Source organism: Oryctolagus cuniculus, chromosome 12 (assembly GCF_051225735.1).
Source record: "Oryctolagus cuniculus isolate XC-2025 breed Fujian yellow rabbit chromosome 12, ASM5122573v1, whole genome shotgun sequence".
Lineage (NCBI taxonomy): Eukaryota > Metazoa > Chordata > Mammalia > Lagomorpha > Leporidae > Oryctolagus > Oryctolagus cuniculus.
This window is the reverse complement of record NC_142878.1, coordinates 66,509,744-66,523,909: the sequence shown is the minus strand read 5'-3', so window position 1 is coordinate 66,523,909 and position 14,166 is coordinate 66,509,744. Positions and strand designations below refer to the sequence as shown.

General features: G+C 49.9%; 1 protein-coding gene across 12 annotated transcripts in view; it reads right to left on the bottom strand.

Annotated features, from left to right (window-relative positions):
* TUBGCP4 (tubulin gamma complex component 4) overlaps nucleotides 1-14,166 on the bottom strand; it is a 47,620-nt gene that overhangs the window by 10,286 nt on the left and 23,168 nt on the right. For 4 of the 12 annotated variants that reach the window (XM_008268815.5, XM_089309171.1, XM_089309172.1 and 1 more), the window contains 9 exons: nucleotides 10,009-10,059; nucleotides 9,496-9,601; nucleotides 8,255-8,362; nucleotides 7,701-7,842; nucleotides 4,392-4,569; nucleotides 3,782-3,916; nucleotides 2,026-2,142; nucleotides 1,289-1,428; nucleotides 91-805 (listed from right to left, as the gene is read on the bottom strand). In XM_008268815.5, coding sequence (XP_008267037.1) covers nucleotides 793-805; nucleotides 1,289-1,428; nucleotides 2,026-2,142; nucleotides 3,782-3,916; nucleotides 4,392-4,569; nucleotides 7,701-7,842; nucleotides 8,255-8,362; nucleotides 9,496-9,601; nucleotides 10,009-10,059 — 990 coding nt within the window. In that variant the 3' untranslated portion in view covers nucleotides 91-792. Of the gene's footprint in view, nucleotides 1-90; nucleotides 806-1,284; nucleotides 1,429-2,025; nucleotides 2,143-3,781; nucleotides 3,917-4,391; nucleotides 4,570-7,700; nucleotides 7,843-8,254; nucleotides 8,363-9,495; nucleotides 9,602-10,008; nucleotides 10,060-14,166 lie in introns of those variants that run through there. The other 8 variants (XM_008268816.5, XM_051821739.3, XM_089309173.1 and 5 more) reach the window with 4 other exon arrangements.

Here is a 14,166-nt window from a genome sequence, read left to right as displayed (position 1 = left end):
CAGCAATGGACAGGGTGTCACAGCACACAGTAGGAGAGGCAGAGATGACGATGGGCTTCAGTAACTGCACAGGGAAGCCAGAACACTGGAGAGGGCTGTTCACGACTTTATTTTTGGTCCACATTCATATGAACATCAGTGATTGCTGGTGGTGCTCGGCACATATTCGAGAACCTCAACTCTTGTGATTCATCAAGGATGGGATAATTATGCCTGCAATTTTAGCATTTAAAAACCTAACAATTTGACTTTGATATTTTAAGAACTTTAAACCTATTGTCATTAGCTGGAGTTGCTTTCTTAGCAGTCTTAAAGTTTTAAGGATCCTTAAGGGGTGGGAGGTTCTCAATCTTCAATTTCTGAAATAGGAAAGATGATCTGTCTGGGTAGAAGTTACTTGCTGTGAGGGAAAGCCTGGCGTAGGTGTGGCTTTCTTACTTCGTGGTAATTTCCAGCAGTTGGCCTATTTGTAAGCATAATTCCTTTTTTATATTTGAACCACAAAATATTTAATAAATATTATTTACTGCTGCATCTTCCCTAGCTGGAACAGTTCCGAGGCCCATGGTAGGTATTCATAAGTCATTGATAAATAAAGGAACATGGACAATGGAAAGGATCAGAACCTGTGCATGGTCAACAGAGTGACAGCTAAGTCAGATAAGAACCCACCTTAGGGGCAGGCTGCTTCCACCTGGGAGTGCTGGGAGAGGGCAGACACTCGGTGAGTGACAGGGGAACTTGGAAACATGGTGTGACTGACTGTTAGCTCAGTATATGAAGCAGAAATTTTCACATCCCGAAACTGCAAAAGAAAAAAAAAGTCTCATTAAATATCACTTTTTCCCAGGACTGTCTTCACAGAGACTGGAATCAGACAGAAACCTGGGATGGTTTCTTTGACTTGTTTGCCTGAGGACATCTTAGCAAGAGAAGGGAGGACAGGGAGAACTTGGAGAGCAGGAGTCACAGAGACCTCTGGGCAGCGCACGCCAGGCAGCCTCACTGTTCGGTTTTTACACAGAGTTGGAAGGGGTGGTCCTGGGCAGCAAAGCAGGGTGACTTCGTGTCAGAACTGGCAGTGGGAGCCACACTGTCCCTCAGCAAAGCAATTCAAAACCTAGCGAAGGACTTAAAACCTGTTTCAGGTTGCACATCCCTGCATTCCTGGGCCTTGTTATAAATCAGGATATTTGGATCTGATGATGGCTTAAGTTTTCCTCCAGCTCTGAAATTCTGCAACTCATTAAAAAAAAAATCACAAGACTCTGACGAGGGTTGTTCCTACCTGCCCAGAGTTCCACCAGCCTGGGTGTAGTATTTGTTGTAATCCAGTCGTAACAGCAGTTGTGCCAAATCCGAATTGATCTGATGATTCCGAACACTGGAGAGAATCTTGAATAGCAGTGAAGACTGGCGGCTGAAGCCCTGGGAGAAGGACCCAAGCGATCACTTCCTCTCAGCCCCCAACCTGCAGGTAGGGTCTGCTGGGGAGGGGCAGGGCGAGCTCCTAGGGACAGCCTTGTTGGGAATACTACCCAGCTTTGTGGCCTTCCCACGTGCCCATTTCCAGCAACTTAAATGACTGCTTAGTACCATGTCTCTGAAGCATGACTGCTATGGAAACACATTCTCACAGGACTTCAGCAGCGGGTTTCAAATTAACATATTGTCGTGTACTGGGGTTGGGGAGAACCTATTTTTAAAGTTACAGGCAGATACTTTTATCATCTCGGTGGATGGAGGGCAAGCTGAAGGAAGGAAGGAAGTAGGATGTGAGAAAATGAGCACAGAGCCAATGCCTATTTGGTGGACGTATAAATATTCAAGGCCGAACTATTTTTGGACAGGGAGGCAGCACGTTAAATATCTGCTTCCACATCAGCTGATACCAACATTTTAATCTTTGTATCTTGTTAGTTCTCTGTGTTACACGTAGGGGAAATGTTCTGTTGGCTCAGAGGACACAGCAGGAATTCTCCACTGGCCAAACCACAAGTATCCTTTGGCCAGGGCCAGACGCACCTTGACAAGAACGCTCAGCTGGGCGGCTCCACGCTCATCCAGTGGGCCCAGGTTCTGACTGACCAGCAAGCAAAAGCTGTGACACAGGTCTAGGATTTCATTCAGGCAGTGAAATACCTACCAGGAAACAGAGCTGGCATTAGGAAATGGAGGAAGAGAAAAGATTTGGGAAAACGGTCTGACAGCTGACTCCCAGATCTCTTCCCAGGACAGACACTGCCCCTTGCACGGCCCACCAGTGCTGTGTGCGAAAGCAGCCCAGCCCTCCCAGCAGACGCTGCTGTTCTCAGCCTGCCCAACCTGTTACTCCGCCACCTTCGCCTAGCCGCTATCACGTCAGAGGCACAGCGTGTGTTTGTGCTCTGAGCGCTGCTCCCTGTACCCGGGACACGCTAGCACCAGTTCACGTTCCACTCAGTGACGTGCAGCCTTCATGAGCCCTCGGCTCTCCCTCCTGTGTTATCTGTCCTGTTCCCTTGGCACTGCACGGGTGTCTGCGTTGCCCCTGATCGTGTGTGTGTCGTGTCCTGTTCACTGAACTAGACTGTGAGCTCCGGGAGGGCAGAGCCGCGGCTTACTCCTGTGTATTCGCAGTCCTTGCAGACAGTCAGCACTCAGGGAACAGGGACGGTGACCTGCTCTGGTATTCTGCTGTTCCTCAAGGACGCGCCCATGCCTTAGAAGGACGGCGTCCAGTGTCACGTGGTTCTGGGTGGTTTTCAGTTCACAGAACCGTTGGGGGTGGCATCTCTATTATTCCTCAGCACAGCACAAACAACAGCCGCAGACACCAGAACAGAAAAGAGCTCTAAAGCATCCGGGGTGTGGCACTGCGGAGTGACACATCACAGAGCAGGACAGCACCCTGGAGGTGGCAGGGAATCCGCCACATCCTCCTGTTCTTCCTGTGAGCTTTACAGAGCACTGGTGCCTGGGTCTCGTTCCAGGGATTCTAAGTTAAGTGCCCTGGTCCCAGACTCTTCTCAAGGTCCCAGATGATCCCAGTTGCAGATGCAGCCAAGTTTGGAGGAAAACTGCCTTGAAGGAGCTATCTGTGCACTCAGATATACACAAGAGTACACACCGCGACTACCCCCAACCCATCTGTGAACGTTTATTTCAAATGACAGGTGGATCCCAGTCCAACAGATTTCTAGCAAAGTAACTTTTATTTTTCTGCTTTTCAGTGGTTTTTCCACAGTGTCCGATTGCTCAGGTTTTTTAAGTCCTTCCTTCTGGAGTTCAGCACATCGTAACTTCATGTGCAGCAGCTCACCACCTTCTATGATTTCAGAAACTCAACGCCATTGCATTTCCCTTTTGACATTCCCTTTTAGTTTCACCTTGTAAGTTGTTAAAAATGGAGCGGAGCCTCTGCTGGCGCACGCATCCCATGTGAGTGCCAGTTTGAGTCCTGCTGCTCTGCCTCTGATCCAGTTTCCTGCTAATGGATCTGGGAGGCAGTAGGTGATGGCCCAAGTCTATGTATGGGTCCCTGCCACCCGTGTGGGAGACCAGATGGAGCTCCTGGCTCCTGGCTTTTGGCTTGGCCCAGCCCTGGCTGTTGCAGGCATTTGGGAAGAGAACTAGTAGATGGAAGCTCTCCCCTGTCACTCTGCCTTTCAAATAAATAAAACAAACTAAAAACTGGAGGTGAACAATTGCTCGATGATACTTTTACAAACTGCCAACTCAAAGTGCCTAAGGGAACGGTAAGTGCAAGAAGCGTCTAAGGAAAGCAAGCAGCCCTACTTACAGGTTTCAGCAAGATAAAGGACTGTGCCAGCAAATTGCTCAGAAAGTGGTCGTGAGCCAGCCGGATGCTTTCAAAGTCTCGGGTGGAGTGGATCTGATGAAGCAGCTGCGAGAACTGAGACTCCAGCACATCCACCTGACGGAGAGGTGCACACCCAGTTTTAGCGCCTTGCGTGTTCTAAGCTCGCAGAGACATTAAGGTGCCCCCATTCATCTTGTAAGTCAGCCACTCCAGGGCTGACCACAGGCACCCTCCTGCCGCCTCGCCCTGCAGAAGTCACCTGCAGAATCCTCACGTCTTGGCTGGCCCCTCGCCCAGGCCCCAGCCTGATCTGTGCGTGTCACATCCTTCCACCTCACTGGCCAGGTTAAGTCCTATAGGATTCCAGCAAGCAATAAAAAGGGGCAGGTCTACAATAAATAACTCCCTATGCCTTTTCATCCAGTTATTCCCACTTTCCACTACAGTGCCCTTAAGATACATGCCTAGTGATATGACTCCTAAGCTTTCTCAAACCCCGGCATTTTATAGTCCCTCTTCACCACCTGCTGCTGGCCTCCTGGACTTCTTCTCATAGCCCCCCTTCCCACTGCTCCTCCTCCACACAGACCTGGAGATAATACTGCAGGTTATCCACCAGGAACGCCATGTGATTTCTTAGGCGCCACTTGATGGCGTCAGTCTGGTTGGACTTGAGGTGCTTGCGCTGCATCTGCAGGGCCCAGCAGTGCTGCAGTTCGGCTTGCACCCGACGCACACTCAGCAAGTACTTGAAGACAACATTGTACCTGGCACAGAAAATCAGGCTGTTCAACAGAAAGACTTCACCCCAATACCTCGCCTACCACGTCACAGACCCCAGAGCTAGTGCCACCCACCCCTCCCCCTAAAATGCAGGAAGCACAGAATAGCTCCAGATGTGCGCCAGGAAACTGCAGCTTATTTATACAGTGAAATACACAGCAGGTGAAATGCATGAACTTCAACTACACCATATAAAATCATTCCTTTTTAAAATTTTTTTTATTTTTATTTTTTTGACAGGCAGAGTTAGAGAGAGAGAGAGAGAGAGAGAAAGGTCTTCCTTTCGTTGGTTCACCCCCCAAATGGCCGCTCTGGCCGGAGCTGCAGCAATCCGAAGGCAGGAGCCAGGTGCTTCTCCTGGTCTCCCATGGGGTGCAGGGCCCAAGCACTTGGGCCATCCTCCACTGCACTCCCGGGCCACAGCAGAGAGCTGGTCTGGAAGAGGGGCAACCGGGACAGAATCCGGCGCCCTGACCAGGTCTAGAACCTGGTGTGCCGGCGCCGCAGGTGGAGGATTAGCCTAGTGAGCCACGGCACCGGCCGTAAAATGATTCTTAGCAATAGGATTTTGAATGAAAAAGGGAAATCACGAGTACAAATAGTTTTTTTAAATCATTCTTAAAAAATATTTTGGGGAATACAGATAGGTATTATAAACCTACAGAAAAAGGAGAGAAAACCTGGGGGCAGGATTGGCAGGGCCCATGGTGTAGACTCGGGTGGGGAATCTTTTTTCTGCCAAGGGTCATGTGGATATGTGGATATGTATAACATCATTCGCAGGCTATAGGAAATGATCAACTTAGAATTAGCCTGCTACAGATGACTGAATTCCCAGTCCCCCCCACAGCTGCCTTGCAGGGCCAGCCCAAGTGACTCTGGGCCTGACACAGCCTGCTGGCCAGACACTCTGGGAAATGGTTTTGTGTGGAGCAGGGGAGGAAGCAAGGAAGGAATGAGGGTCCTGTGGGGACCAATAAACCAAGACGGAGGAGGAATCTGATTCTCTGTCCCTGAAGCCCAGAGCAGGACAAATGGCTCCCCCCAGGGAGAACAGACGCCCGGCTCCCAGCAGGCGCAGAGGCTAACTGCTTACTGCTGAGCCGCGTTCACAGGACGCAAGAAGGAGCAGCTGACTCCTGGTAGAACGGCACGCACGCACTTGCTCCCAGGGAGGTCTGAGGAACACAATTCAATTTCATTTGGTTTTTAAAATTACCTATTTCTGATAGAAGAATCACTGAAATAGTAGACCTTGGATGGATACTGACTGAACAAGCCCAAAAACCTTCAATAACTGGAGAAATTTCAGTATGGACTGGAAATACTAGATGGTGAGAGATTACTGGTAATTTTACTGGTATGATAACAGCATTGGAGCTATCTGGAAAATGTACCTTTTTGAATTGCATACTGGGCGAGCACAATGACATCTAAAAGTTGCTTTATAAAACTCTAGCCAAACAAAAGGGCAGGAGGAATAGATTAAAGAAGTACTATAGTGGCGCCGGCGCTGTGGCCTAGCACCTGCAGTGCCGGCATCCCATATGGGCGCTGGTTCGAGACCCAGCTGCTTCACTTCCGACCCCACTCTCTGCTATGGCCTGGGAAGGCAGTACAAGATGGCCCAAGTCCTTGTGCCCCTGCATCCGCGCGGGAGACCTGGAAGAAGCTCTTGGCTTCGGATCAGTGCAGCTTCGGCCGTTGCAGACAATTGGGGAGTGAACCAGCAGATGGAAGACCTCTCTCTCTCTCTCTCTGCCTCTCCTTCTCTCTCTGTGTAACTTTCAAATAAATAAATAAATAAATCATGGCTGGCGCCGCAGCTCACTAGGCTCATCTTCTGCATGCGGCGCTGGTACTTCGAGTTCTAATCCCAGTTGGGGCACCGGTTCTGTCCCAGTTGCTCCTCTTCCAGTCCAGCTCTCTGTTGTGGCCTGGGAAGGCAGTGGAGGATGGCCCAAGTGCTTGGGCCCTGCACCCGCGTGGGAGGAACCGCCTGGCTCCTGGCTTTGGATCAGTGCAGTGCCGGCCATACGGCCATTTGGGGGGTGAACCAACGGAAGGAAGACCTTTCTCTCCGTCTCTCTCTCTAACTCTGCCTGTCAAAAAAATAAAAATAAAAAATAAAAAAATTCTTAAAAAAAAAAAAAAGAAGTACCATAGTGTTGCTGATGGGAAGCAGGACAGTCTGTTACTGTTTGTATTTAAAGAAAAAAGGACGAGGGCCCTGCAGCTGGCTCAGCTGGACACGGGCTCTGGACCTGCCAGAGGCAGCCTCACCTTTTCGCGCTGACACCCAGTCTCAGTGTCTCTCTCTCAAAACAGGAGGCCTGGTGCCCCACTGCCTCTCCTCAGGAGTGAGGAGGTGATCTCCCTCTTCACGGCTGAAGTCTTCAGCACATGAAGCTGGATGGCTCCTCCAGGTACACCAATTAAAAATCACAGAAGTTGGGGAAGAAACTTGTCAGGTCCGATGGCCTCATCAAAGGCTGGACTTACTGCGCTGCCCGAGATGCCACTTTTCAGAGGTCACAAACTGGCAGTCTACAAGTTGCTTATTTGGCTCATTAAAACAACAGTTTTAAGTGGGTCCATTCCCTCCCACTGATTCCAGCGCCCAGCACTCCCTGCTGTCTCTCATCCACAGCCTCACCTATTAATATGAGCACCCTAAAGGCCTGAGTTTGCAACCACTGATTGACAGACTATTAAAAACTACCTGGCAGTCTTGCTCCCACCAATTCTATTCCCGATAATTTCTTCCCTTAGAAGCGGGAGAGCACTGTGGTGCAGTGCCGGCATCCCATATGGGTGCCAGTTCAAGTCCTGGCTGCTCCATTTTCAATCCAGCTCCTTATGTGCCTGGGAAAGCAGCGGAAGATGGCCCAAGCGTTTGGGCCCCTGCACCCACATGGCAGGCCCAGATGAAGCTCCTGGCTCCTGGCTTCAGTCCGGGCCAGCCCCAGCAGTTATGGTCATTTGGGGAGTGAACCAGCAGATGGACAATCTCTGTCTCTCAATTTCTCTGTAAAAGTTTACCTTTCAAATAAATAAATAAATTTAAAAAGTAAGGTGGGTAACATTTATCTGTGAGAAACTCAGAAACACTCACTTTTCCAAGACAGCTGGAGTAAAGAGAATGTGCAGCGGCCACTGGACTTTGTAGGAAAGGCCGAGGGCTGCCCAGCCAGATGCAGGGGCTTCCCGGGGAGAAGCTTCCCGAGACAGCCCTTCTCTCCCCTGAGTGGCATCTGCTGTCATCAGGGAAGTAAAGAAAAAAGACAACCGGTTATACTAGAACTAGAGACTCGGTAAGGGGTAGGACACTGTGACCTGAGGGCTCCCTGGAGGCTGTGGCGTTTGCACATAAAGGGGACACAGGCAGAAGAGGGCATAGAACCTTCCACAGGGTTCTCTGGGGAGGTCTCTGATTTTGTCTTTTTTTTCAGCTTTAAGGTCTGGAGGCTAGAAATAAACAGGGGCCCCTCTAGCAGCCTGACAACGAAACCCAGAAGACTTGAGCATATTACTTCACCTCCTTTGGAGTTCCCCTGTCTCCTGTGTAAAATTAGGGGTCTGCACAGGACGACCTCTAGGGCCCAAGGACACGGCTCAGTGGGGGCGGGGGCGGGCAGCAGGGGCACGGGGGCAGGAGAGGGCGCAAACCTTTATGCTCCTTTCCGTGATACTCAATTGTCAGGTGCAGCAGAGGGAGGAGGTTGTCGTCGTCCAGCAGCACCTTGTGTGCCGACTGCTGAAAGGCCACATTCACGTCTGCAAGACAGACACAGGGCTGGCAGGGACGCCTGGCGGCCTGGTCCCCCAGCCTGCCCAACGCTCGGAGCAGGACGCGCTGGACACTGTCGCCTTTGCCTGACGCTCGCTCACTCCGCCTCCTCTTTCGAGCTGCTAATGGCACCCTGATTTTCCTCAGAGAATCATCCCCACCCAGGATGGCTCTGGTACTTCCAGCGGGGTAGGTGATCTGCTTCTAGGGGTAGAGAGGTGTCAGGATTTTTAATCTATAAATTCTTTTTTTCTTTGCTTAAGTGAATTTGAATTACATTTTCTAATACCTGCAACCAAGATACTATACGAGTTCAGCGGACATCACTGATTCACTGAGCTAGAAAGATGATCGCCCTGCTTCAGCCTCTCCACCCCCTTTCTTGTTTTGGCTCTGACCCCCTCCAACTCTCCTGAACAGGACTGGCGACAGGCTGGTCAAGGCGAGGACATTTTACTGGCTATGCCCTAGCGTCTGACTCCACTGATGCAGGGGCAGGTACATGATTTGGGATGAGCCAGCCCATCAGAACCCTTTCACTGAAATTCTCTAGCTGCTCCCGGAGAGACTGAGGTTGGTCTTTCACTGGCGGACACGGTGAGGCACGTTCCTGGGAGCCACTGGCAGCCCTGTTTCCAGGTGGGCCTGGAAGATCACCAAGAGCACAAGAGACACGCGAGGTACAGGACACGAATCCGCACGGGATCCGGGTCCCCGGCTTCCGTTTTCTGAGGTCCAGCTATAACCCTGTCCCGCTGGAGTTTTAGATACAAGAGTAAAATTCCCCCTCTCTCACTACGTTAGCTCAGGTTAGATTCCCATCATTCACAACCCAAAGGGCTCTAATGCAACACTACAAGTGACAGCAGTGCCAGTCGGCTCCACGAAGCACACATGGCTGTAATCTGGTGAGAACAAAATACCTGGTGTGAAGCCCTGACCAACCCTCCAGGAAGGCTCACAGGCCAAGAAGCTGTTCCTAACGGCCGCAGCGTGAAGCCTGCCCGGAAGGGTTTCCAGCCTTGGAAACTGCTCTGTAACTCGCCAGACTGCTCTTCTGAAGAGCTGGCCCCAAAGCACAGCGGCCAAGAAATGGCCTGCCCTTGCACCGGGGGATTACCGTGCTCGGTTACTGCCGTCGGGGGTGTCTTTAACATGTGTTGAGCTGTGTCGATGAAGGCCTGAAACAGTTCTCCACGTCCCAGGAGGTAAAAGTCTTTAATGATCTGAGGAAAGAATCAAATTTTAGCATTCAGTAAAGGAGCACCAGGAGGGCCTCAACATCCTAAGGGAGACATGCGCTTTATTTCCATCATCAGTTCGAGCCCAACCTGCAGAAGGAGAGAGGCACTTGGCATTTCAAAGAGGCACACTCAGCCAGCTCCACTCAGGACAGCTGGCGCGTGTCTGGTACCACTTATTTCATGGCACCATAATTATATTTTTTCCAGAAGCAAGTAAACTCCTGAGTCTTACATTACAGTAGATTTGTAGCACTGGGTATAGTTTGCTCACTTGGATGAAAACAAATGAGTCCACTCTGGAGGACTGGGTATAGACCACCAGGGCTCGCAGCACAGGCTGGAGCATCTAAGTCCTTGCTCCCAGCATCATTTTAAATTGAAGTTATTACCTTTAGCTGACCAAGTAAATCTGACTCTTCTACCATCAGCTTCCAGAGATGCTGTGAAAAGAACCAACAAAACAGAGACAAAAATGCAATACACTGAAAAACATCAGAAGAATGGTTTTGAACAAATCCAGCATTATATTGAAAAAAGAACACAGACCACTACCAAGTTGAGTTAATCTAAGGAACAAAGGACACTTTAACTGCAGGCATCCTGACCTGCACCTTAAATGCTAGGTCCAATGTCCACCCCAAGACTGTCATTACTAACAGATGGTCTCACTGTCTGCACAGAAAGTCGAAGAGGACTGACACAGATTACTGGAGCTAGTAAGAGAATTCAGCAAGGCTGATGACTAATACCTAAATACCACTACATAAGCATCAAAGATAAAATCCCGACTCTAGGATTTCCCCAATGAAGTGGTCTTTAGGAATCCAGGATACCAGCTTTCTTCACCCTGGAGCTCATCTTCCCTCCTCTCTAACCTCACTGGAATAGACACAGATTAGAACAACAGGCAAATACGCATTATTAAAGTAGCTGGCATCCCCAGGGGTATTTAAGCTCATGTGCCAAAACCATGAGGCATGTGAAGAACAAACAACACAGTAACCAGACATTACTATCTGAAACAGAAATTTCAGCACAGGAAAGTGGACATCACAGTGTGCCGTCCAGACCTCCCCTGGGAGACCGAGTTAACCATTACTCCAGCTGCTGAGCCTGTACATTTAGGTCTTTGATCATTTTGAGTTAATTTTTCTATGTGGTACAAAATATAGATCAAGTTTTTAATTATTTTTTGCATATATATATCTACTTTTTCAAGCAATATGCTTTTTTTGTTTTTGTTTTTTTGTATATTTGTGTTGCTATTATCCTTCTCTTTTAAGCCTATTTATCAAGAATATTTTAGGGGCCAGCACTGTGGCATAGTAGATTAAGCCTCCACCTGTAGTGCTGGCATCCCATATGGACACTTCTGATCCAGCTCCCTGCTAATGGCCTGGGAAAGCAGTAGAAGATGGCCCAAGTGCTTGGGCCCCTGCGCCCGCATGGGAGACCTGGAAGAAGCTCCAGGCTTCAGACAGGCACAGCTCCAGCTGTTTGGGGAGTGAACTAGCAGATGGAAGACCTCTTTCTATGTCTCTTCCTCTCTCTGTAACTCTGCCTCTCAAATAAATAAATAACTCTTAAAAAAAAAAAAGTATTTTAAGTTCTCAGCTGGTGTCAGGTATCCCAGGAAAAGTTTCTTTTTTTTTTTTTTTTTTATTTGAGAGGCAGAGAGAGAATATGAGAGTGCATGTGCCAGAGCTCCCATCCACTGGTCCACTCCCCAGAGTGCCTACAATAGCTGAGGCTGGGCCAGGCTGAAACCAGGAGCTGGGAACTCAACCCAGGCAGGTCTCCCACATGGGTGGCAGGAACCCAGTTATTTGAGCCATTATCACTGCCTCCCAGGGTCTGCATTGGCCGGAAGCTGGAGCCAGGAATGAAACCATTTTTTGATGTAGGATGTGGTATGTTAACCAGTGTTTTGCCACTAGGCCAAACACCCATTCCAAAAACAGATCAGAGACCAAGATTTAGTTGAAAGAAGTGAAGGAAGCAGAACTGAGCCGAGAGAGGATACATCACCATGTAGTTGTAGCAGGAGCCTTAGCCAATCCAATGGAGGTCACTGAAACCAGGGCCGCCCTTCAGACGTGCCCCAGGTTGCGGCTGGGGGCTAGGCCGCTTTGCTCCTGCATCTACCAGTTACTGGGCCTGGAACGCTTTCAGGGAGGGAGCAGAACCTTGCGTAAGGAAGCTCCCTTGAGCCAAGGACAATTCCTGGAGTGCCAGCAACCAGCAAAAGACTGCCTTCACCATCCTTCCCCCACCTCGGGCTGACAGCCAGAGACAAGACTCCAGGTGGTGCTGGGAGAGAGCACCAAAGTGAACACAGGACTGCATCCTGGAATTCGCTGCTGGGCTGGTCAAACCCAACACTGGGCAGACCCTAACAATCCTTGTTCTAGCCCAGCGCCTGTAGATGGAGCCCCTGGACCCACTCTGGTGGAGACCAGTGGCCTCAACGGACTGGGCAGATATCCTGACCAGTACTACCTGTGGCTGGCTGCAGGGCATCGTGCTGCAAGTCCACCTGAGCAGCAGGAAGCCCAGGCCATAGGCGCCCTGCCCTATCCCACGCTATGCTGGTCTCGCTGGGCTGTGGGCTCTGGATGTGATCTACTGCTGCTGTTGGTGGCCACAGTTCTGATCACCACATTCCTCCCCCAGCTCCAGGCAAAGCAACACAGAAAGAGTAATTGCCTTTCTGAGGAAACAAAAGTGAAGTACATGACAAGATGCTGTAGAGACCTTGGGCTGCTCCCTGCACCCAACTCAACTTCAGGCTGGTACACCTGTGACCCTGGCCACACTCCTGCCGCTACAGGGATCCAAGCAACCACTTCAGGACTCTGGGCTGGCATTTCCCCCAGCTGCAGCCACTGTCACCGGAGGGCTGATGCCCCATGATCCCAGCCCTGGCCTGTGGGCCACATGACCCACACACTCCTGAGAAGAACACTCTACACCCTGTGCCCTGGTACCAACTACAATGGAAGAAGACATAACTGGTCTAAACTACAATATCCAACTGAAGTCAAAATACCAAGGAAAGCAACACATCAAGACAAGTCTTCAGGAAAAAAGCCTTTGATCACAAAAGCCACTTCTCATTATTTTTAAAATTATTTGAAAGGCAAAGAGGCATCAGTCTTCTATCTGCTGGTTCAGTCCCTAACTGCAAGTAACACCTGGACCTCAATCCAGTTCTCCCACAGAGGTGGCAGGGACCCACACTGCTGCCAGCGTGAGTGTTAACAGGAATCTGGGCCAGAAGCAGAGGAACCAGGACTCACACCAGGCACCCTGATATGGGATGGGGGCATCTCAAGTGGAGTCTTAACTGCTGCACCAAACATCTGACCCAAAAGTTATTTTTTTTTTTCGTTAGATTTATTTATTTATTTGAGAGGCAGAGTTACAGCCAGGATTGGGGGAAGAGGAAGGGACAGAGGGAGGGAGAGGGAAAGAGAGGGAGGGAGGAAAGGTAGGTCTTCCATCTGCTCATTCACTCCCCAAATGGTCACAAATGGCACGAGCTGGGTTAATCCACAGCCAGGAGCTTCTTCTGGGTCTTCCATGTGGGTGCAGGGGCCCAAGCACCTGGGCCATCCTCCATTGCTTTCCCAGACATTAGCAGGGAGCTGGATCAGAAGTGGAGCAGCTGGGACTTGAACCAGCACCCACATGGGATGTCAGTGCTACAGGTGGAGGGTGCATCTCCTATGCCCAAAGCTACTCTTTAAATGTGATGCCGGGCAGGCAGTGGTGCAGCAGGTTGGGATGCCCACATACCATATTAGAGCGCCGGGTTCAAGTCTTGGTCCTTTCACTTCTGATCCAGCTTCCTGCTCATGAGTGCCCTGGGAGGCAGCAGATGAGGGCTCAAGTAGTTGAGTCCCTGCCATCCACGTGGAGACTCATTCGGAGTTCTGGGATCCTTCCCACTGGGGAGTGAACTGGGTCTTCCACCTGGTCTACCCTAGCTGTTGCAGTATTTTGTGGGAGTGAACCAGTGGATGGAAGATCTCTGCCTATGTGTCTCCTCTCTGCCTTCCAAAAAAAACTACCCCATTTTATAAGGTTTCTATAATCTTTATTCCAAAGCTCATAAGAACACAGGAAGAGAAGAACATAGCCTTGTCTCACTAGTGAACATAGATTCGAAAACTCCAAATAACGCTTTGGCCAACCAAACCCAGCTATATAATAAAAAATAAACCATCAGGGCTAGCGTTGTGTACCAGGTAAAGCCACCGCTTGTTTGTGTCTCAGCTGTTCCACTTCCAATCCACCTCTCTGCTAAAGGCCTCGGTAAAGCAGTGGAAAATGGTCCAAATGTTTGGGCCCCCTGCAACCATATAGAAGACCTGGATGAAGCTCCTCTCTCTTGGCTTCAGCCTGGCCCAGCCTTGGCCATTGTGGCCATCTGGAGAACGAACCAGTGGAGAGAAGCACTCTCCCTCTCTCTTGTCTCCCTCCTCTCTGATTTTTACATAAAATAAAATTCTTTAAAAAAAAAAAAATCAAAACCAAGTAACGTT